The sequence below is a fragment of the Pinus tabuliformis genome, chromosome 2_1 (genome assembly GCF_031772625.1).
Source record: "Pinus tabuliformis cultivar Carrire ecotype Pingquan chromosome 2_1, CPIR1, whole genome shotgun sequence".
NCBI classification, from domain to species: Eukaryota; Viridiplantae; Streptophyta; class Pinopsida; order Pinales; family Pinaceae; genus Pinus; species Pinus tabuliformis.
Genome location: NC_142299.1, coordinates 400,193,915 through 400,217,656, shown reverse-complemented (window position 1 = coordinate 400,217,656; position 23,742 = coordinate 400,193,915). Strand labels below are relative to the sequence as shown.

Genomic DNA, 23,742 nt, shown 5'->3' with positions numbered 1-23,742 from the left:
AACCTTCCAAGATAAAATACGAGTTCATCAGCGAAATTTTGCATCCTAGATTTAGAAGGTAAGTTCGTAACTCAAGTCCAGATATTTCTCGTAGCTCAGAGAAGGATATTTTCTCAATTCAACATAAACAGAGACAGATATAATTGTTATTACATAAATAAACAAAAAACGTCAAGAACTCCCTCTGGAATCAACTTTACATTAGAAAATACCCACCCAAAAAAATAGTTTTATATTGTAAAACTGCAAAGTAAACTGCACCTAAATCTCCATGGAAAAATCTCGAATTGAATTTTTGTATATAAAATTTTATGCTGAACCATCTCAAATTGAATTTTAGCATATACTATTTTATATTGAACCAGGTTTTTTTTTTTCAATCCTTGAGAAAAAACTAACCAATAAATCAATGTTAAATTAATTTATTAAGGATAAAAAACTTGAAATGCATACCTCTCAACAAATAATACAAAATTTACTAAGGATCAAAAACTTGAGATTCCTACCTCTCAACAACTAATAACACAATATATCCTGCCGGGCTAACATTGATCTATGCTAGTTTATTTATAATTGTTATTTAAATATACACCTTGATTGTTAGTCAAATATACACCCCTGTTTAATAGGATCTATGTTAGTTTATTATTATTTAAATATGAAGTAAAATAACTAATTCATCCCTACCAAGATATGGCTCTGTAATTCATCTTATTAAAATACCATCACATCATCCCCAGACTGGCCTAGAGTAGTCTATTGTTATTCAAATATGATAAGTAAAATAAATAATTAATCCCTGCCAAGATATGGTTCTATTCTTCATTTTATTAAAATACCATCACATTATCACCAGACATGCCTAGATTACCTCCTTTCTCTACGTGCAATAGCAAAATAAAGTATGGGCCTAGAGCACCTCCCTTATCTATATGCAATAACAAATTTAATAAGGAATAATACATCTTGATTAAGACAATACAGGTTCCAACTATTTTTAAAAGAAGCAACATAAAGAAACTACAATGGAGATAATAAATGAATTATTGTCCATAATATTCTCTTAATAGAAGAAGCATGCCGAAAGCCCTATCTAATATGTAATTTATGGAAATCTTTCAGCTGCTCTCTGCTTATGACAGCATAGCTACAGAGTTTGGTACAGTGAATACATATTATAGCATCCAGACCACCAACCATGCAATTTCAAAACAATATATTTAAATTTTATCAGAGCAGCGGTTAGAATACCTGGATTTCACACAAATAAAAGGTCCTTTATATTTCACAAAGAACAACATTTTTTGCAGAATTGGATGCAATTGCCGTGTCCAACAACAATATGCACAAGGCATGGAAACCCTGAAGACCTGTTTGGGACCATCAGAAAAAACAGAATAATTTCCACATCTGAAACAAACCGAAGCACATGACATTTCTGATTTACAAGCACAAATCCCCTTTAAATGCTGCAATTATCTAAAAAGTAATTCAGGACTTCATATTGCAACTACCACCCACCAGTTATTACAGAAAATACTTTTCCCAAAGTAATAAAGCATTAGCCGACTTACCAGAACCAACCAATGCACATATTTTTTTTGTTTTAAAGGGGGGACTTCTTACCAGTAAGTTCGCATAAACCCTAAGCCCAAAAACCCTAGTGATTAACCACCGTGCAACTTCACTTGAAGGACCTGGCGCTCATATTTCTGCACAAAATTCGAGCGTTCATCTCGTTGACGGTATCAATAAGCCCTCCTAAGCCCACAGTTCCACCAGAGGCCTCGTTCTCCTTGTCTTTCTTCTCCTGGGGTTTAACCACTCTGCGCTTAAACTCAGTTGCCTTCTCGAAGAAATTCCCGTAGATATACTCTGCCGTGTAGCCCCTCTCCTCATCATAGAGCATGATGTGACCGTGCCATTCCGAGATGCGGTAGCCGGGCTCTGGGTCCTCATGGAACCCCACGCAAACCTGGTGGTCGCCAATGGTGACGGCCTGGCCGGAGTGCGCCTTCAGTTTATCAGTGTCCCCGCTGGATATAATCTAAACGATATTCTTCTCCAGCTTCAACTCCTCTCTCTCCAATGGGCTCTTGCTCTCGTCTGCGATGATGCGATTATACGAGTTGGATAGGAAGGTATTGGTGTCCAGAAAAGGGCTGTGCATATTTAGCCGACTCATCATGGTTCTCACAACCAGGATTTCGAAAGAGTTTTTGGTGGAATACTGGTTCGCCATTTTCCCTCCGATGGCTGATATCCACTCTCCAAGACTTCCTTTCGGTGGATATCAATATATAAACTGCAATGGCCAGGCATATGTGGGCTCTCAAGGAATTTAACAGCTTGGGGATTGGAGGAACCAAAGGGAAAAGGGCGAACGCAATAAATTTCCTTTGCCTTTATCGCCATCGGAGTATCATTCTTTATCTTCATGCCTGATAGTTAAACCCCAAAATCAACATCCTTCAAATTCATATCCTCCAGCAGCATTTAACAGCTTGGGGATTGGAGGAAACCAAAGGGAAAAGGGCGAAAGCAATAAATTACCAGGAAGCGCAGGCATGGCGCAAGATGCCACGGGCTTGGGACTCTTCTCGACCTCAACGAGACACATACGGCAATTTCCAGCAATAGACAGGCGGGAATGATAGCAGAAGCGAGGGATATCGACCCCCGCTAGGCGCCGATAACAAAAATGCCTACCATTCTGCTTGAAGGATGAAGACCATAACAGAAATGCTTGAACACTTTCTCGCTAAATTTGGACGCTAGGTGTCAGCCTCAGAAACAAAAGGACGACGAAAGTCTCTGTCAAAGGAAGGCCTATCGGCCTAAAAATGATGGTGATTTTCTTACAAAATGCATTTAAAGCATGTAGGTTAAACAATTGGGATAATTGTATTTTTGAGTTATGTTAAATAATTATTATTGAAATATTTGAGGAGATAGGGTTTTCATCTTAGATATGTAAAAAATACAACATGTTAATTAGATTTTAATTTTAAAATTAAATAATTATTATTAACGAAAATTCAATTAAAAAATTATATAATTATATAATTATATTATAAATAATAATAAAATTATTTTGTATTTGTTAATGATGGATTAAAAATAATAACCAACATTCGACTGTGTAAAATATATATATATATATATATATATATATATATATATATATATATATATATATATATATATATATATATATATATATATATATATATATATATATATATATGTAAGCATAGTAAGACTCTTTTATTTTTGTGTTTACATGTTCATTGTCAATTATTCACGTCGCTATGGTGGAGGGTAGCACAAGATTTGAACCCAAGACGTTCGATGAGACTTCATTTCCATAGCCACTATCACTTGAGCTACCCCAAACGGACTTAATATTTAAAAAAAAAATTAATATGTTAATACATATTTAAATTTACATCTATTCAATATACAATATATTATAAAGTTATCTAAAATGATGTTACATATGTATTAAAATATTCGGAAACATGAAAATGTTAATGTCAATTGACACACAGATACATCTATAGTATGCAATTTTAAAAAGGATAACAAAGTTAATTGATGGTTAATAATTGTTAATAACTAAGAATAAGTGAGACACATCAAGAGACTATTGAAAAAGGATTTACATCATATTTAACACTTGTATTGATTTTGAGATTTAAATTTATAATGTAATAGTTGAGTCATTCTAGATCTAGATTTCATTGACAACTCATCAATCGATGATTGCAAGTTCTTATCAAAGATAAGGTTTACAACTTATATATATGTGGTATCAAACTTTTTGATTATTTAGCAACTCATGGTCTAACATTTCATCCCTCAATTACAAGTTTGAATGATTGTAATAGCTTTTATAAAGATATGATTGAAAACCCGCCAATATTTGCACGTGTATAAGTGAACAACTATCCAGTTAGAACGTTTACCCAATCTTTCTGATTATCATCCCAATAGTTATTTGATTGATTTCTCATGATACCATTTGCTATGCTGGAATTGTCAAATGTTGATTAAATTTTGGTTTTGTTAGTCTTTGAATATTGAAGTCTTACTATCTTAGGTTTCCCCTTGGCAAGTGCAAAAGTTTGTTGAAGGGATCCAAGCTAGAGATTTGAATTCTTTCTACGGTAGTTTTGTTGGTTGACTATGAACCATCTTCACTTCATGTGGTTTTTGGTTGACCATTAACCATCTTCCATTGATATTTGTAATTTATGGCTTACCACTAGCTCTTTTGAATTGAACAATGTGGTGTTTTAAATGAACACTAAGCAATTTGATTTGATTGATGTCGTGGTTTCTAGTTTACCTCTATCATCACTTGAATAGTGGTTTTGGGTTTACCTCTAACCATTTTCACTGCATCAATTTATTGCATCTTCACTACATCAAATTACTCCAGCCCTAAAGGTGTAGGAGAGGTGTTTTCCATCATTATGTTCTCCCTTGAGGTGTGGTGTGGTGAGTACCATTTTTTACTTTACAAAACATATGGAATTGGATCCAAGTCATGCCCAAATAAGCATATTGATTAATTTGTGGGTAATCTTTTATTTTTACGGTTTCTTCTTTCTTCTTTGTCTTTAGCTCTGTCTTGTCTTAGGTGAAAATACTTAATATAGTTTCTTTACCTCCTGATTCTATCTTCAAGAATTTAGTCATTCATAATGGATTGTTTTCCTAATTAGCTACTCACTTCTAAACATCCAAATATTGGTGCTTTTTCAAGGAGATGTTCGTTGAAGCTTAATTCAACAATTTTAGATTGAAGATGACAAAATTTTTTGGTACAATTATTTAGGCTTGTCATTGTGGGTGGGGAGAGGGGCAGTGTATGTTAGACTTTGAATTCCTGGACAATCAAAAATTCTGAGACCACATACAATATGAACTTTAAATCTTATCTTTGATGAGTTTTTACTATGTTCCACTTATGATTGTTTTGTTAGTGAAATCTAGAGGTAGAATGCTCCAATTAATGCATTACAAGTTTAGATCATATAATCAATATAATGAGTTGAATATTGAAAAATGAGTTTTCCATGTTAATAACTAAAATAAGCGAGAGATAAGAAAATGGTGAGAAAAAAATTATTCCATATTTAATTGAGTATATTGACTTTAGGATTTGAATTTATAATACATCATTTGGATAATTCTAGTTGTATATATCACTCACAAGTCATAGCTCTTTATCAAAAATAAAATTTACAAACTTTTTTATATGTGGTTTCTAATGATGTGTATGAATAAAGACTCATAATGTAATATTAAACAAAAAATATATATATATATATATATATATATATATATATATATATATATATATATATATATATATATATATATATATATATATATATATATATATATATATATATATATATATACTAATTTTTTGATATCAAAAATAAATAAGAAACTATAAATTATAAAAATTGGTTATTGTGATGGAAAATTTAAATAAAATAAGACTCTATAATGATTATGTGTAATAATAAATAATGAAATATTAATAAATTAATTATAATAATAAGAAATATATTTGTATTATATTATTAATGTGAAAAACAATAAAATAATATAATATAATTTGGTGAGTGAGAAAAAGTTATAAAAGATAATGTTTAGAAAAAAAAATATTATACATTTATGTTATTATATTATAAAATTTATTATTAAATATCAGAAGAAATATTTTAATAAATAAAATTAATGTAATGTTGTTTTACAACGTATAAAAAAAAATAGACATCCGATTTCTATAAAAAATGATTATTAACTTTTAATGATGTCAATATTGATTTATCAAATTGTATTAGTAATAAGCATGAGGGCTATCAACATCTGGTACATCAACACTACTTTATCAAATTTTAAAAAATATAGACATTCATCTTAATTAATAAAAAAAACCTTATAAAACGATATAGACATTCATCTTAATCAATAAAAAAACCTTAAAATTATGAATGAAGATGAAAATTTTAATTGGGAAAAAGAGTTGATGATGGTTTGGTCACTTCCAGTACCATCCTCACTAGATTTTTGGTTATTTTGTTTTATCTAAAATTTTGAGAAAGGTAATTTTGATTCTTACTATTGTTTTTGGTAAATACACATTTTGGGTTTTATTTTAGTTTATCTAAGATTTTGAGAAAGGTAACTTTGATTCTTACCATTCATTTTGATAATTACACACATTTTTGGTGTGGTTTGTATAATATGTTGTCTTTAAAGATTTGTCTGGCATAATATCAATAATTTCCTTAAAAGAAAAAAGGAAAAAAAGAAGTCTATGGCCTACTTATAGCTTTGATTTTTTAAATATCTTTCCTTTTCACTTAGAAAAACATTGGTTCAAAGTTTCACATTGGTATCAATGGAACAAGAGTCCCTTTTTAGAAAACAAGGATTTTTTTGAGAATGTTTCTCTATGCACTAAGTTGATCCTTTAAAAGCATCATTCAGGTTTGGGTATTTTTCCTAATTTAATGTGAATATAGATAATAGGGAAACATAAGAATTATGAATATTTATAAATAATTATTACAATGTAATAAAATATCTATATTTTATGTGACCTCCAAGGTACACAATGCACATTAACAAACTTCATAAATTCTAATAATTATAATAACATTTTTCTAAGAAAAAAGAAAATTGATGAAGTGTAGACTAAAAAGAATATGCTAAAAATTATAATATAAATTTCTCTAAAGCTAACAATTAACACCTTCCAATTATAGATTTGTTACAAATTTAAAGAAAAATGACATGAAACATTGATCTTAAATCAGTAGAAACTACAAACTCAAATTTTGCATAATTTCATTATACCTTAAAGTAATTTTCCCACTCTACCAAATTAATTGAAATTAATTAAAATGTTATAATGTTTAATAATTATTGTTTATATTTATTGTTTTTAATTAATATATATTATTATTTTTATTTATTATATTTTAAATTAATTTTCCCTCCCACCAAATTGATTAAAATGTTATAATTTTTTATAATTATCAAGTATATTTATTATTTTTAATTAATATATATTTTTATTTTTATTTATTATATTTTAAATTAATTTTCCCTGCACCAAATTGACTAATATGTTATAATTTTTTATAATTATTATTTTTAATTAATATATATTATTTTATTTATTTATGGATTAAAATGTTATAATTTTTTATAATTAATATATATTATTATTTTTATTTATTATATTTTAAGAAATTATATATTTAGGAAATTGGAATAAGTAGTTTAATTTACTTACTTTGCTTCCATAAACCTATGTCATGGTGGTAAGATATGGTAGGGTGTGGCTGCAATCAGTCGTTCAGATTTCGTCACCATTTCTTCTCCCTCATTGGTATTAGAAATTTGACAATTGCGTTTTGAAATGTGTGATAAAATATTAATTAATAAAATTAGATAATAATTGATTTGATGTCTCTCAACTCTAATCTAAAACATATATAATATAAATATTAGATTCAGCTGTAACTTATAAATATTAGGTTATAGCTGTACTTAGCTGGCCTTGAGTTGTGCGGAGATTTTGGAAGTAGTATAGTCGGAATATTCAATGGTGCTGAATTGAATGTGATTTGTCGCCCTTGAAATTAGTCAGCTGTCGTTATCCGCCCATGATTCTGATTGAATTGACTACACATTAAAATGAGAATCTAAGTGCACCCCACTCGGATGCGGATGCCGCAAGTTTTTCCCAACATCACATTTCTTTAGTGGCCGAATTTAAAAGTCTACTTCTTTATTCTTTCATGTTTCTTTACTCGTCCAGCCCAGATGAAGCCTGGAAATTTAGTCGTCCTCCCACTTCCTATTAATAAAGACAATGCAGGGCTAATTCTGGCCCAGCGGCTTCACTCTTATTTTCGTCTGCGGTTTGCTTGACATAAATTTTGCCCGTCTTTATTGCACCTGCGCCTGCGCCTCCTTCATGGCGGAGTCGAATCCAAAACCAACAGCCGGAGATAATATTGAACAGATGGAGGGAGGGCAGGCTGTATTGTTTAACGCTACCCGCCATGCCCATGAGCTGTTTCGCTTGGAGGGCCTTCCGGCATACAAATGCAGCGGATGCAAAGAATATGGGGGCAACATTGGTTACAAGTGTAAGCTTAACGATTCATCCTCATCGTGCTGCGACTTTACTCTGCATGAGGTTTGCGCCACCCTTCCCGATGCCCTCCAACACCCCTTTCGCAGCGATGTTACCTTAAAATTTCGTCCCAAATGGCTTCGAGGGGATCGTTGTAACGCCTGCTGGGATGTGGTGAAAGGCTATGTGTTCGAATCTGAGACGCAAAACTTAAGGCTTCATCCCTTGTGTATGGCACTCCCTAGTATACTCGACTTCAGTGGGCACGCAAATCACAGACTGAAACTTGTGATGGGTGATTTAAAGGGGAAACCAAACACTTGTAGCGCCTGCCATAGTCACATCGATTCCGCCAGTTGGAGATATGGGTGCGAGCAGGTGGAGTGTAACGTGCACGTGGATGTGAGCTGCGCCAAAAAAGACATGCTTGGTATTCACACAGTTGCACCTGTCAGCCGCAGCAAATCACCTTTGCCAACTAACGGAATCGTCAAGCCCTTCGTTAAATGCTGTTGCCGACCAGCTTTAGTAAAAGTAATCGTTAAGTCCTTCGTTAACTGGTTCGCTAAAGGCTTCGTTAAATGCTGTTGTAAGTGTGTCCACTCTGTTCTCGACGATGACTCATGAAATGAATAATATTTTCAAATTCCCATGGCCAGATCTCTCACCTGGTCATCAGTTTTAAGGGTGGTAACAAAATGAACTATAGATTAGAATTTCCATGACCGCATCCACGATATGGCCATCAATTTTAGGGTTCTGTTCGTCATTTTAGCTTTTAGGTTGTCACTTATTATTATTATGTAATAACAGTTTATGTAATATTTCCTTTCAGATTAATAAAAGTGCGTGCTTAGATCCATATTAATATTTTCATGTAGTTGAAGTGATGATGATAAGAAGGTTATGGTAGTGAATTACCGGAAAAGCAATTTCAGAAATCAATTTTTTTTTTTTTTTTCAGTCTAGGATTATTTTTGTTTTTTTTTTTTCCCTTAGAAAAAGTCGTAATTTCCATTAGTCAAAAGAAATTACATTTTATAGATGTTTAGACATATGCATAGTGAGGCTGACTGTCTCTCCTAAACAGTAGCAAAATTAAACACAGTTTTTTCCACCATGTACATTCAGCACTACAAAAAATAAAGACCATTTACCTCCACGCAGGGAGTTTTCTGGACTCATATAGCTGCTGTATCATAAAAACCAGTGATATACTTTGTTATAGTGCTCCACGCAGGGAGACTTTAGAGTATGAACCATATATAAAATACTAACATAAGCCGGCCTGTGGCGACCGAATAGTAAGTCTGTAATATATAAAAAGAAAGACGAGTTTGCAGCGACTTCAAAACCAAATGCAAAAAACCAGTGAGAAATAGGATGGAGCCAACTTCAGATCTGATTGTCTCTTTGAGCTCGTGGATCTATAAAAGGTCTATGATAATGAGGATAGTAGGTTCCATCCACTTCTTCTTCTATTAACCAGTCTTCCTCTTGCCTTTGCGCACAGTTGGTCTGCCCTTGAGTTGCTCTCCCCGAAGAGAAAACAGCTCCTTTTGCAGCCTTTGAACGCGTCATAGGAGGAGATGGGGGCCGGATCGGGATCGTTCCTTGCTTCCTTTTTCGAGGTGCGGGCGGCGCTTCCACCGTATCAGAGGTTATATTATGCTCCGTTCTGGGAACCGCCACTGCCGCAGGGTCAGGTAGTCCCTCAGTAGCTGGATGTTCTTGTATTGGTCAGATTTTTTTTGTTATTTATTATTAAAAAAATAAATAAGCTTTGGAAAAGAAGGATGAGATAATGATTTTTTTGAGTTGAAGAGTGTTGTGATTTGCCTTAGTTGTTGCCAAGCTTAAGATCAATAAAGGGTGGTCTAAAGATATTAAATGCAATATCGGGGTTAAGTAAGGGTGTCCCCTTTCCTCTACCTTTTGGGTATTTACATCAATAAGCTAGAGGAGTGTTTGGAGATCGTCGGGTGCAAGGGGAAGCTTGTTGGTATTATCATTTCTCTTCTCCTCTACGCCGATGATATCGTTCTTCTTGCTAGAAGCCATGAGGTTCTGACAAACAACTCAAAACTCTTCACGACTATCGCTCTAAGATGGGTATGACGGTTAATACCGACAAAACTAAAACCAACCTAAATCCATCTAACTCCGAGTCTATCATGCGCAAAGAGGGATCAAATCCCTCGAGGTGCAAACTTTCTTTTTGGAGTGCATAATTTGAGGAAATGTTTGCACCTCGAGGGATTCGATCCCTCCCTCTTAGCGCATGATAGATCCGGAGTTAGATGGATATAGGTTGGTTTCATCTGAGGGCAGCATTGTAAAATTTTTAGATTATCATTATTATGTATATGTTTAAGATAAACTTCATACTTTGAAATTTACATTATGTTTTCTTTGCATGACAGGACCATATAATTATGTTCTTTAATTTAGTCTATGTTGCTTGCCTTGAATGATTTGTATATCCATGTTTGGATGTTTTGAGTTTTTTGTGTCTATTTGTGTTTGGATGCTTTGAGTGGTTTGTGTGTTTATGTGTTTGGATTTGGATAGTAATGTTTGTGAATGTTATAATTTTTGTGATATATTTGTATATGCGTATGTAATTTCCTATTAGTAATTAGTTGGTGATGAAGAAGGGAGACAATATTGTCAACATCTTGTCGGAGGATTGATATTGCACATCTATTTCATTTCATTTTAGCTGTCAGAGTTTTTGACAACTAATTAATTCTTAATAGTGTCCCTCAATTATGAAAAATGATGAAATAAAATTTTTGAATGCAAAGTGACAATGTAATAGTGTTGAATGGAAAAAAATGTGAATAATAAGAATGTAGTCAATTACAAATTTTCTTCTACTATTCTTATTGTCACCCTGTTAGTTTTGCCATATTTTCATATCTATTATATTAAAAGTACATTTGAAATTGTAAACCATTCAAATCTTTAACTCAAAGGTATTGTCGTAAACATCTTACATTTTCTCTCTTTCTCTCTAATATTAATAGTTTGAATTACTATAACATAAAAATGAATGCCAATTGTCAGTAATTTTTTTGTTCTTACACTAAAATCAATCACACTATTATTCCAATCACTATAAAATTAATGTAGCATCATAGATCTAGTTACATCAAATCAGAAATCAACATCTACACTGAATTCAATGCATCTAATGCAAGCAATCAAATATGATTAGAAAAAGACATCTCCACTAAAATCAATGCATCTAATGCAAGCAATCAAATAGGATTAGAAATCAACATCTACACGAAAATGAATGCATCTAGTGCAAATAATAAAATAGAATAAAAAATCAATATCTGCATTCAAATCAATACATCTAGCGCAAGAAATCAAATATAATGAGAAATCACTGAAATCAATGCATTTAGTACAAGGAATCAAATAGAATTAGAAAACATATACACTAAAATCAATGCATCTAGTGGAAGAATCAAATAGGATTAGAAATCACATTTACACTGAAATCAATGCATCTAGTGCAAGAGCCCCAAGGGTTAGCTCAACCGGTCGAATCCCCATTGTTAAAGAACCTAGTCAATCGGGAGGTCACAGGGTCAATTCTCCTGGACACCCTTGGGGTTAGGCTCAGTTAGTAGGCTGCGGGGCTTAATCTCCTTTGGGGTTGATCAACTCAGTTATTTCTGATGGAAAAAAAATGCGCCTAGTGCAAGAAATCAAATATGATTAGAAATCAACATTTACACTGAAACCAATGCATCTAGTGTAAGCAATCAAATATCATTAAAAATCAACATCTACATTGAAACCACTGCATCTAGTGCAAGCAATCAAATAGTATTAGAAATCACCATGTATGTTAAAATCAATGCATCTAGTGTAAGAAATCTTCTTCCCTCTCTCCCCCCTTCATCTATATCAATATCTCCTTCCATCACTCTTTCTTTGTCTCTCTATCTCACCCCCAAACATACACACACTCTCTATATCTCTCTCTTGTAACTCCCTCTCTCTCTCTCCACTTCTCTCTCTTGATGTCTTTCTTCTTCCCTCCATCTCTCCCTTGCCAACTCCATCTCTTTGTCCCTCCCTCTCTCCTCCTCTCTCTTATCCTTCCTCTCTATCCCTTTCTCTCCCCCAATATCTCTCTTTCTCTGTCTCTCTCTACCCTTCAAACTTGTCACTTTCTCCCTCCCTCTCTCCTTCTCTTTCTCATCCTCTCTCCCCTTCTATCTTTGTGTCTCGTTCTCTCTCTCTTAGTCTTATTTCTCTCTCTCATTCCTCTCCTTCTATATCTCTTCATTCCTCCTCTCCCCTCTAATTTAACTTATCCCCTTCAGTGCAAACAATCAAATAGGATTAAAAATCACTATCTACACTGAAATTAATGCATCTAGTGCAAGGAACCTTCTTCCCTCTCTCCCCCCTCCATCTATATCTATATCTCCCTCCATCTCTCCTTATTTGTCTCTCTATCTCAACCCCCTTAAACACATCTTCTCTCTCCCTCTCTCTATCTCCCTCTTCTTCCCTCTCTTCACCTCTCATCTATATCTCGATCTCTCTCTATCTCTCTTTTTTCTTTCTATATGACCCCCAAAACATACACACTCTTTCTCCATATCTAACTATCTCTCCCTCCCTCTGCCTCTCCCTCACTCTGTCTCTTCCCCTTCTCTCCCTCTTTCCCCCTTCTATCTCTCTTCCCTCCTTCTCTCCTCTCTCCCTCTCTCTTCCTACCCATTATCAAACCCTCTCTCTCCATCTCTGTTATCACTGTCTCTCACTCTCTCCACCTTTATCTCTATGTGTCTTTTTGCTTACCTTCCTCTCTCTCTCTCCCTTCCTCTCTCCTTCTCTCTCTCACGTCCTCGCTATCTTCCTTCATCTCTCTCCATTTCTCTCTAGACCGCATCTATCTCTCCATCCCTTTCTTTCCCTCTTTCTCTCCCACCTTGTTACATAACATTTTGTCACTATCCTTGTACTCCCCATTCTTTGATCCTGGAGGACCTCTACAATGAACCCCACATGATTTTCCTTCATGAAGAAACTCCCATTATGTCCCTCTTTATGAGTAGACCATTTCCCTTTTGCACCATTTCCCCTGAAACTTGTGTTTTGCCCAATCTACAAAAACAACGCTAATGGCCTTTTTCTTCCCCGCGCTGACGTGTAGAGATTAGCACTATTCCCCGCACTGATCGGTGCAACTGAGCTGTGTTTCAGTTGCACCGATCCTGATATGGAAATTTTTTTAAATTAGAGTCAAAGCTTCCAGCTCTAGAAGCTTCGTAATGGAAGTTTAGTAAATGGTTTGGCCGGATGGGGTCGAGGATGATAGTTTGGGGTCCTTTCCCCTATAATGATGGAACTACCTCAAGAGATAAGTCCTTCTCCCATGAGAAGAGGATCCTTCTCCCATCCATATTTCCTATATAAACCTCCCTTCTTCCCAAGCACAAACTAGAGTCATAGTTAGAGTGTTGGCTAAGTGTGAGTATACTATTTTGATTAGACAAGCAAGCTATTACTAGTTGACGCCATTATGGAATGCTAGCAGAAGTGTGTGGGAACCTGGTCTTGTCAGAGGAAGACAGCGAAGTCAAGAAAAATGGTTGTAATCTCTCTTTGATATTAATATATGCAACTATCGATTGATTTCCTACATGTTTTGTAATATTACATATCCATGTCTTGATGCTTCTTGACTCATTAAGTAGGTTGAATTACAATTTGTCTATTATTATGTTTGTCTACTGTTGTTGTTTACTTGTTTCAGGAACTTGAAGAAGGAAGCGAGAGATTGTTGGAGCGAGCAAGCGAGAACATCATCAAGCAGGATAAGCAACCAAGAGGTAGGCCCTCTTGATTGATTCTAACTTAAGGAAATATTCCATAGAATGTATTTTTTGTGGCTAGACCCACTATCGGGCTAGAGGAATTCATTCATGTCCTCACTTATAATTTTACTTCACCACAAATTGGCGACTCCACTGGGGAGATCCCATCTTTTTGTTTGTTTTGGATTTCATAATTTCGTCAGAACTTTTCTAGTTTCACAATTTCCCTTTGGTTCTATTTCTTTTCTCCTGCTTACTGGCCTCAGTTTGAAATTCATAGTAGCAGATCTGGTCCCTGCTTTTTTTTTATTTTTCCTTAGTTACCTTGGCCAGCGTGCTTAATCCGCTGACAGTCGTGCCGACCAGTGTGAATTGCTGAGGAACAGTCGCATCGACCAAACTCTAGTGCTTGTTGTCAGTTAGGCAGTCAGACCGATGCCTGTAAGTGAATATTAGGGCATGAACCCAATCTTGGCCAATGTGTTTTTCTCTCATGATTTCGACCCCATAAGCCTTTTAGACTACTTTCTCCTTGACTAGAAAGCTTCATTTATCTTGCTTGGTTTAGCCCACCCTCGGATGTGTTAAGCCTGGCCCTGTGTGAAGATCTTTTTTATTTTTTCTTTGAATACCTCGATCAACGCTAGTTGTCAGTTAGGTAGTCATGTCGATCAACCATCAGCGCTAGTTGTAGTACTGGTCAGTCATTCCAGTCGTGCCAATTGGCGTTAGTTATAGTACTGTTCAGTCGCACTGGTCTCTAAGTTACGAAAAATCAGAATTTCTCCCATTCCAGTGCCAGTGTGTCTTGACCCTCAGACTCTCTCTTCCTCCCAGAAGTGACTAGGATGCTTTTTCTTCAATTTAATGAGTAAAAGAGTCTCTTTTGTTCTCTTACTTTGAGTGTCTCTTTTCTCTTTCCAAGCATAGATTACATTGCTTGGTTTCTCGATTGAAGCATTATGTGTTTGGTTGGTTCGATTCAAGGAAGAAGTTTCTTTTAGTTTCATTTATAATGCTTTAGATTTGGTTGATGCTTGTTTTTTTAGAATTGTGAAAAATTTCATTTAAAGTGCTTTATGTGAAAGATTCATTTTGCATTTTATGAAAAGGAGAACATCATTATAGTTTACGTAAGTAAAAATATTGCATTAGTAGTGTTATTGAGAAGCTAGATTTGCATCATCATAAGCATTGGAAATGAAATGAAACTTCTTATGTTGTTATAGGAAGATTAAGTGCATTTAGGAGACCTATTAGCGAAAGATTTCATTGTTCGATTGTTACATTAATTTTGTGTTCTTTATCTCTCAATCAGTGATAACGTTCATCAGAGACCAAGATCTCTTTTCTCATATAGCTACATTTAGGAGATTTTATCAAATGACACCGGTAGGGATTTGTAAGTGAAACCTAATTCAAGATCAACCATTAAAACTTATTGAATTAACCTAAGGAAGCATTGAAACTTAACCATCACATTTAGTGGTCTAGGCTAGAGATTTGTTTCGACGTCTTTAAACCTAGCAGCTGTCGTTAGCTTCGGCATTAGACAGTGCTAGTACGGATTTATGCTCCCCCTACCATCGAGTATATGATGAGAGACCCCTCTAGGTTGCAATATTTTTATCCTTAGGAAGTTGAGTTGGCCACCTTGCAAATGTGATACACTGAACACAACATTCGGGAAGATTGTCTGCTCATACTTCTCGGTTCGCCGAGAGGTATTCTGTAGTTCATGGTTGCTTGATAATCTTGTTTACCTAGATCATTCAGAGTAGTCATTTGATCTTTTTGACTCATTAAACTTAAAATATCATTCAAGCATTTTTCCTTTCAAGCTCGTTTCCAATCGAAAGTGATAGAGTCACCTTTCGTCCTTTTTTAGGCTCTTAAAATATGAAAAGGAAAAGTTTTGTTTCAGTGTCTTAAAATTCACTGCCCATGAAATATTCTTGGTTAAAGTTATCTTCCTTAGTGATTCTTTAGGGTTGATTCTAATGGCAACATTCCGAGAGTTTACCAGTCAAGGTTTCCCCTTGAATGGGAATCCTGGTCCTTTTCCTTCTTTTGGAAATGATGGTGCTCCTTATATGGCAACGTTGTCCCTCCTTGGGTTAACCATTGGTTTACCTATCTGGTTATTTTTGACCTCGGTGGTCCCAAGTGTCCCGACTCCTGTGCAGACATCTCCTTCATTTGAATCACGTCACAATTATGTTAAGGTTGACTCCTCACCTTCTTCCCCCATTTCTTCACCCTCCTGTTCTACTTCGCCTAGTGAAATTTTGAAATCCAGTAACCAGGAGTCTAAGAAGAAGAAGAAGAAGAAGTCAGATAAGTGAGAGGCCAACCCTGCAGTTGTTTCTCCAAATGCACTTCTCACCAAAAAACCTTTTGATCCTCTATGGAAGGTCAAATTACCTTGCAAGTTGTGTAAGGGTGACCATCTCCTTCGAGATTGTCCTGGCATTCCCAGAGTCTTAGAGGTTTGGTCTCAAAACCTAAATCGACCATCCCAATCGACCTTTGGAGATCATGTCGATGTTGCATCCTCGGATAGTGAGGGTAAGAAGAAAAGGAAGATTAGATTCCCCTGTAGGTTATGTGAAGGAGATCATCTTCTTCACCTTTGTCCTCTTATGGATAAAGCTTCCAAAGTTTGGGAAACCTTGCAGCTCGTCAACCCCAACTTCTTGTTTGTTATCAGAGGCTTTCTTCTAACCCTCTGCTAGTTGGTAAAGATATTGACTTTGATTCATCTCTTTCATGTCCTGCTCTTCCTGAGCGAGACTCTCTTGTGTCTATTCCCGACCAACCATTGGTTGAAAAGAGTGTCGACTTGGTTTCGCCACCAGTTTCTCACTCTGTTCCAAAAGAGAGTGGTGATCATACTGCTCATGTTCTTCTCATCTCCTCATATTCTCATGAATCAAAGCGTGACCCTCCCATACCAATTGTTCAGGAGGGTCCTTCTCCTATTCCTGTACAGCATGGGGGCAATCATATGATACCCCCACCAAGTGGTTTTCTAGTCTCTTTCAATTGGGGTCCATTCACTGCTTTCCACCTCCCATCTTATTTTCCTTTCTAGATCATAGTACAAGGCTATAATATGGTAGTACCTGGCACTATATTAGATGAAGGTGTGTCTGTTAGCATCATGTCTTCTACTACTTGGCAAGCTTTGGACTCCCCACACCTTGTGCCTGTCACTAAGAATCTGTTAGCTTTCAACAGAGGAACCAATCAACCCTTAGGGATCCTTCCGAAGTTCCCTATTACTTTGGGAGGAAAGACCATCTATATAGACGTGATGGTAGTCCAAGGTCCATCAGATTTCAATCTTCTCCTTGGACGCGACTATGTTTATGTCCTGGGAGTTCTTGTTTATTTTCTTTTTTGCGTGTTTTGTTTTCCGCATGATGGTTGAATAGTGACCATTGATCAATTGTCGTTCATTAGTCACTAGGTGCCTACTTTGCAACCATCATCCCCTATCGGCTCGTGTTTGCAAGCAATACCTTCCCCACCATAGGACAATTATGTGGCTACCCGTTCTGTCTCTGCATCTGCTGATGATCACACAGATGGTATTGTACATTATGTACTTGGGGCATTGGAACCCGATCTGTCTCTAGTACCAAATGACATGTATTCCTCCTAGAGCATGGTTCTTCAGTGTAGTGAAGACCTTTTGGGACCCACGTTCTCATATGGTTCATGAACAGATGTACAAGGATAGTTCCTGGTCTTGTGTCAACCTTGTTAAAAAATAAAGTAAAGGATATGAGCATAGTTCCATGTCTTTTGTCAAGCTCGTTAAAAAATGAAATAAGAGGTGAGCATAGTTTTTTGTCTTATGTCAACCTCATTAAAAAATGAAACGAAGGATATGAGCATAGTTCCATGTCTTGTTTCAAGCTCGTTAAAAAATGAAACAAGAGGTGAGCATAGCTCTTTGTCTTGTGTCAAGCTCGTTAAAAAATGAAACAAGGTTCCGAGGATAGTTTGTTCTTGTATCAACCTCGTTAAAAAATGAAACAAGGGCCACGAGGATAGTTCTTTTTTGTATCAACCTCATTAAAAAATGAAATTGATTACGAAGATAGTTCTTTTACTGTGTCAACCTCGTTAAAAAATGAAGAAACTCCCTTTTCCATATCGAGTCTTTGATTAAAATCTTGTAAATTCCAGTTGATTCTTTCCTGGATCTCAAAAGTGAACCTTCATTTCATCCACCTAGTTGATTGAAATGAAGCTTGGGGGGCATGTACCTCGATTGAGTCATTATGTTGGGGGCATGCGAACTTATAGCAAGCATATTTTTTCTTTTCAAGCTTGTGTAAACATGAAACTGAATCCAAGTAGAGTTCTCCATGGTTCAAGCTTGTGTAAAAATGAACCCATGCCCAATTTAAATCTCGTGATTACCACTTTAAGTAGTTGATTTCAGCTAGATGAGCCTTGGTTCTTTCACTCCATTGCCACCATCTCTTTGGCCAATCATTTTCTTTCACTTGGTTGTTTTTCCTTTCCTGAGGGACTGTAGCGATGGATGGTTTTATTAGCTAGCCTCTTGACCATTACATGTTTTAAGCAGTTCCTCCATTACTGAAACCAGTTGCTACCCTTTATACCACTCGTTCCTCTAGGACGAGTCACCTTTAAGCTCTTTTATGACTTGTAAAAAATGAAAAGATCGCAGAGTATTTCCCCTTTTTAACTCATAAAAGAGAATAAAAATAGGAGGTCTGCTTTCAGCTCTTTTTCGACCCTTTAAGAGTGAAAAGATGGCCAAGCCCTTATCGTTTCGAACTCTCTAATGGATGCAAAACATCATGCGACAAATATAAGTTTACCCCTTTTTGGGCTCGGAGGCACTATTTACGAAAAAGGTACTCCTTGACTGAAATGGTCAAGCGGTTCTCTCAAGTATTGTTTTCTACCATTTTGGGCTGAAGAGACACAAATGTATGAAAAGGGACCATGTGGAGTTTGCTTTTACGTGTCTTTTTCAAACTCTCTAAACATGAAAAAGATATCGAGTTACACATTTGTCGGACTCGTTAAACTATTAAACGACATCAGATTCATCGCCATGAAGAACTTGAGCTTCTCCTTCCTAGGGCTCGCTAAACTTACTAGGTTGGATTCATCTGAAGGATGAATTTATGGTGCAAGCATATGCTATCCCGTTCAAGCTTGCGATTAAAAAATAATTGGGGTACTCGCCAGAAATGGTGGGGGGAAAATTTGGAAATCTATCAGTCATGTCGGCAGCTCACTCTTGAACATGACACTCTTTGCTTCGTGTCAGGTTGGGACATTCTCCTTTACATCATTAACCTTCCTGGGTTTGGGCCATTCATTTTTGCCTTCCATCTGATCTTTGCTATGTCATTATGACCACCGATCCCATGGATCCAAAATCTGCCAAACTTCCAGTTGTGTCGTTGATATGTTCAAGAGTTGTCCTTCTCCAGTTACACTTACCTATGTTTCTCTATATCATCCAAAATCATTTTTCATGCTCTTGTCTTGCGTTGATGACGTGGGATTCATTATGGCCCTCCTTCGACATGGTCGCTTTCCATCGACATCAACTCATTATCTAAGAAGTTGACCGAGATATTCCCTTCCGGTACCTTAGAGCTTGCATGCCTCAATGGCAATTTCTTCGCACTCGATGAAAAGTTCACATCATTATCTTTCGATCAAGTGATATCATGGGTGTTCGACTTCAGTTCCTGTATTCACATTTTGTGAATTGTGCTAACAGTACCTTAAGGGCCATTGTAATTATTGGTGGTTTCTCTCGCACTTGTTAACAGTTTACATCATTGACTGGTAATGAAGTGACTTTCTAGCATGTTCGATGTCAACACATCTATTCACATGCTAGGATATGTACTTTGATTGGGTCATGTTGGAGCGTAAGACCATAGACTCAGATCACAAAAGTCTAGGTTGCGAAGTGATGTGACATGGTTATGATAATATGCATGTCTCTTTCAGATGGTTGGCTACAACCAGACCATGAGTTATCATATGTGATCCTTCTCATTCTCTGGATGGTTGCGACCATACCTTGGTTTCATTATGGTCCTCTTTGACGGATGGCTGTACCCATACCTGGATCGATTTACATGATCATTCTCTGGATGATTGCGTCCATGCCATGATTCATGTATCATTTGATAGATATCTTAGTTTATGTATATGTATTTGTACTTTCTTGCAGGTTTTCCGATGGTAGACCACTTCCCCACACCGATTTATAAATCATTTCATCCCTTACTCCGGCTTGGCCTTCATGCTTCAGGGGGAATTTATTACACAACATTTTGTCACTGTCCCTGTACTCCCCGTTCCTTGATCCTGGAGGACCTCTACAATGAACCACACATGTTTTTCGTTGATGAAGAAACTCCCATTATGTCCCTCTTCATGAGCAGATCATTTCCCTTTTGCACCATTTCCCTTGAAACTTCTGTTTTTCACAGTTTACAAGACCGATGCTAATGACCTTTGTCTTCCCCGCGCCAATGTGCAGAGATTAGCACTATTCCCTGTGCTGATTGGTGTGACTAAGCTGTGTTTTAGTTGTGCTAGTTCTGTTATGGAAAGTTTTTTAAATTAGAGCCGAAGCTTCTAGCTCTAGAAGCTTCGTAACGGAAGTCTGGTAAATGGTTTAGTTAGATTTTAATCTAATTAACACATCCTATGGAAGGATTATTAATGTATCCACTTTTAAATCTAATTAACACATCTAATGGAAACTCTGTTATTCATTTTGAAACTGAATATTTCTGATGTTTCATTTCCCAAAACCTAGATTTAGTCTGTTTGATTGTGGAATACTTACTAAATCGTGACCGTAGAAACAATGTTTGATTTATAAAAATTCTAATATAGATTGTTATGAAACTAGCTCACAAAAAGATAGAAAAGATAGATCAATGCCTTAGAATTCAACTTCTTTGAGGGGGCAACCTCCTTTACATTACACAAATGAATGATTCTTTTATGATTCAAATGACAAAACCTCCTTTCTATAAATAGGAGTCTAAGGAGTCACAATATAAACCAACCGACCTAACAATAATAATATAAAGGCACAAAAATAACAATAGAGGGATTCTATGGAGCATAGTAATAACAATATGGGGACAATAGGGGCACAACAATGTTAATAAGGGATACAACTACAATAGTAATGGGGTAATCACTAGTATTATAGGGACCTAACATGCCCCTCTCCTTCAAAAAAGTGTTGTCCTCAATGCTTTAGTAGTTCTGGATGCTTCTATATAAAATTCTCATCCTCCCATGTGGAATCTTCAGCAGATAATTTCTTCCACTTGATGAGATACTCTGAAATTGATCGATTTCGTAGCTGTCGAGTTCTTGTTTCTGTGACTGCTTCCGATTCCAATATAATTTTTCCTTCCTCGTCAAGTTCTAGCAATATTGTTTGAACTGGGAGCTTGTCGCCTATAACCTTCTTTAAACATGAAACATGGAAAACTGGGTGCACTCGAGAAGCTGCAGGAAGCTCCAATTTGTATGCCATAGTACCAATCTTTTGCAACACCTTGTACGGACCATAATACTTTGGTGATAATTTATTATCCTTCTTAGCTTGCTTGAGGGACATTTTTTTATATGGTTGTAGCCGTAGGAATACGCAATCACCTACATCAAAATTTCTCGCACTGCGATGTTGATCTTCCTATTATTTCATTCTATTTTGCGCCAACACAAGGTTATCCTTTAAGAGTTGGAGGACTTGTTGTTGATGCTCGATGTGATGTTCCACTGCTTGAACCTTAGAATTTTCTCTTGAATATGATGTGATGGATGGTGGCTGATATCCATAAAGTGCCATAAATAGGGTCATTTTTGTTGCTGTATGGAAGGAAGTGTTATACCACCATTCAGCCAAAGGCAACCATTTGACCCATTGTGTCTGTTTATCAGATACAAAGCAATTAAAATATCATTCCAAACATTTGTTTACTATCTCAGTTTGCCCATCAGATTGAGGATGATAAGATGAGCTATGAGATAACTGAGTACCGAGACAAGAAAATAATTCTGTCCAAAAATTTCTAGTGAAAATGGGATCTTTGTCACTTACAATTATCTTTGGGTTTCCATGTATCTTTTGAATTGTTTCCATAAATGCAGTAGAAATTGTACTGGCTTTAAATGGATGTGATAATGCACAAAAGTGTGCATACTTGGTAAGTCCATCAACTACCACCATGATGACACTCTTTCCCTCAGACTTGGGTAAACATGTGATAAAATCCATTGAAACCTCCTCCCAACATTGGCTTGGAATGGATAAAGGTTGTAATAGACCCGGGGTCTTAATTGTTTCAACTTTATTTTGTTGGCGAACCAAAAATTCCGCCATAAACTCTTGAATATCCGATTTAAGGCCGTCCCAAAAAAATTCCTTCTTAATCCGATTTGTCGCCCTTGAAATTAATCATCTGTCGGTATCCGCCCACGATTTGACTACACATTAAAATGAGAATCTAAGTGCACCCAAGTTTGGATGCGGATGCCGCAAGTCTCTCCCGACATCACATTTCTTTAGTAGCTGAATTTAAAAGTCTACTTCTTTATTGTTTCTTTAGTAGCCTGAAAATTTAGTCGTCCTCCCACTTCCTATTAATAAAGACAATGCAGGGCTAATTCTGGCCCAGCGGCTTCATTCTTATTTTCGTTAAATGCTGTTGCCGACCAGCTTTAGTAAAAGTAATCGTTAAGCCCTTCGTTAACTCGTTTGCTGAAGGCTTCCTTAAATGCTGATGTAATTGTGTCACTCTGTTCTCGAGGATGACTCATGAAATGAATAATATTTTCAAATTCCCATGGCCAGATCTCTCACCTAGTCATCAGTTTTAGGGCTATGTTTGTTAGGTAATGAAATGAAATGAACAATAAATTAGAATTTCCATGACCGAATCCATGATATGGTCATCAATTTTAGGGTTCTGTTCGTCATTTTAGGTCTGCCTGGGATTAATAGCGATCGATCGTTGACCTACCATTATTTGATACTTTGACTGGTTTTTTTTCGGTGTTTTCGCATTTTAACCTAAGTTTGATGCTCCCAATTTTATTCAACAAAATTTTACCCAAAGTTTTTGGTTCGGCAAACAATTGAGGTCTTATTGCAGCCTTCACGTTGCCCGATGCAAAAATATTGAGGCAATCTTATGTTATCCAAAGTACGCTGTGGTAGGCTGTGGAGGCAAAGTTTGCAATATCATCTTATCCTAAGTTCTTTCTGGGGCCTGTTCCACGTTAAGCCAGCACCTAATTTAGACATTTGTTCATAGAGATATTTGCATGTTGACCACCTGTCAGAGCCCGTGTTTACCACCCAAGCTTACACAGCGTATGGAACCCTGTCAAAGCTTATATCACAAGCAGAAAACCCTGCGAGGAGCCTTTCACCTCTATGTACTCGTCTCTGGTGAGTTCTTTTGATCTACACCGAAGCACCTGCACCACAAAAGACAAGGCAAGCGAGGTAAGCAACACGAGAACCAGTACAAATATGAAAAAAATTGCAACTTGTGCCATAAACCACCACGAATATTTCAGGTTTGCCAAAGGGTTCTATAGTTCATGTTTCCAGTCTTTCGACATCACAAGGGTTTCTTTTATGTTTTATGTAGTATGACCGCATCATGCCCA

General features: G+C 36.1%; 1 protein-coding gene and 1 long non-coding RNA gene across 2 annotated transcripts; one reads left to right on the top strand and one right to left on the bottom strand.

Moving 5' to 3' along the window:
- Nucleotides 1-1,248: 1,248 nt before the first annotated feature.
- On the bottom strand, nt 1,249-2,218 carry LOC149200546 (uncharacterized). The gene is made up of 2 exons (XR_016253371.1): nt 1,627-2,218; nt 1,249-1,370 (listed from the first exon to the last, which is right to left on the bottom strand). It is a non-coding gene; the product is annotated as an uncharacterized LOC149200546 (long non-coding RNA).
- A 5,793-nt stretch (nt 2,219-8,011) lies between these two features.
- LOC149200545 (protein VACUOLELESS GAMETOPHYTES-like) lies at nt 8,012-8,800 on the top strand. Its single transcript, XM_089400972.1, has one exon. It carries the CDS (start codon nt 8,012-8,014, stop codon nt 8,798-8,800), a length of 789 nt encoding a protein of 262 aa, XP_089257098.1.
- The last annotated feature ends 14,942 nt before the right edge of the window (nt 8,801-23,742 follow it).

Coding starts and splice junctions, on each gene's coding strand:
- LOC149200545 (XM_089400972.1), top strand. CDS start 8,012: ATGGCGGAGTCGAATCCAAAACCAACAGCCGGAGATAATATTGAACAG.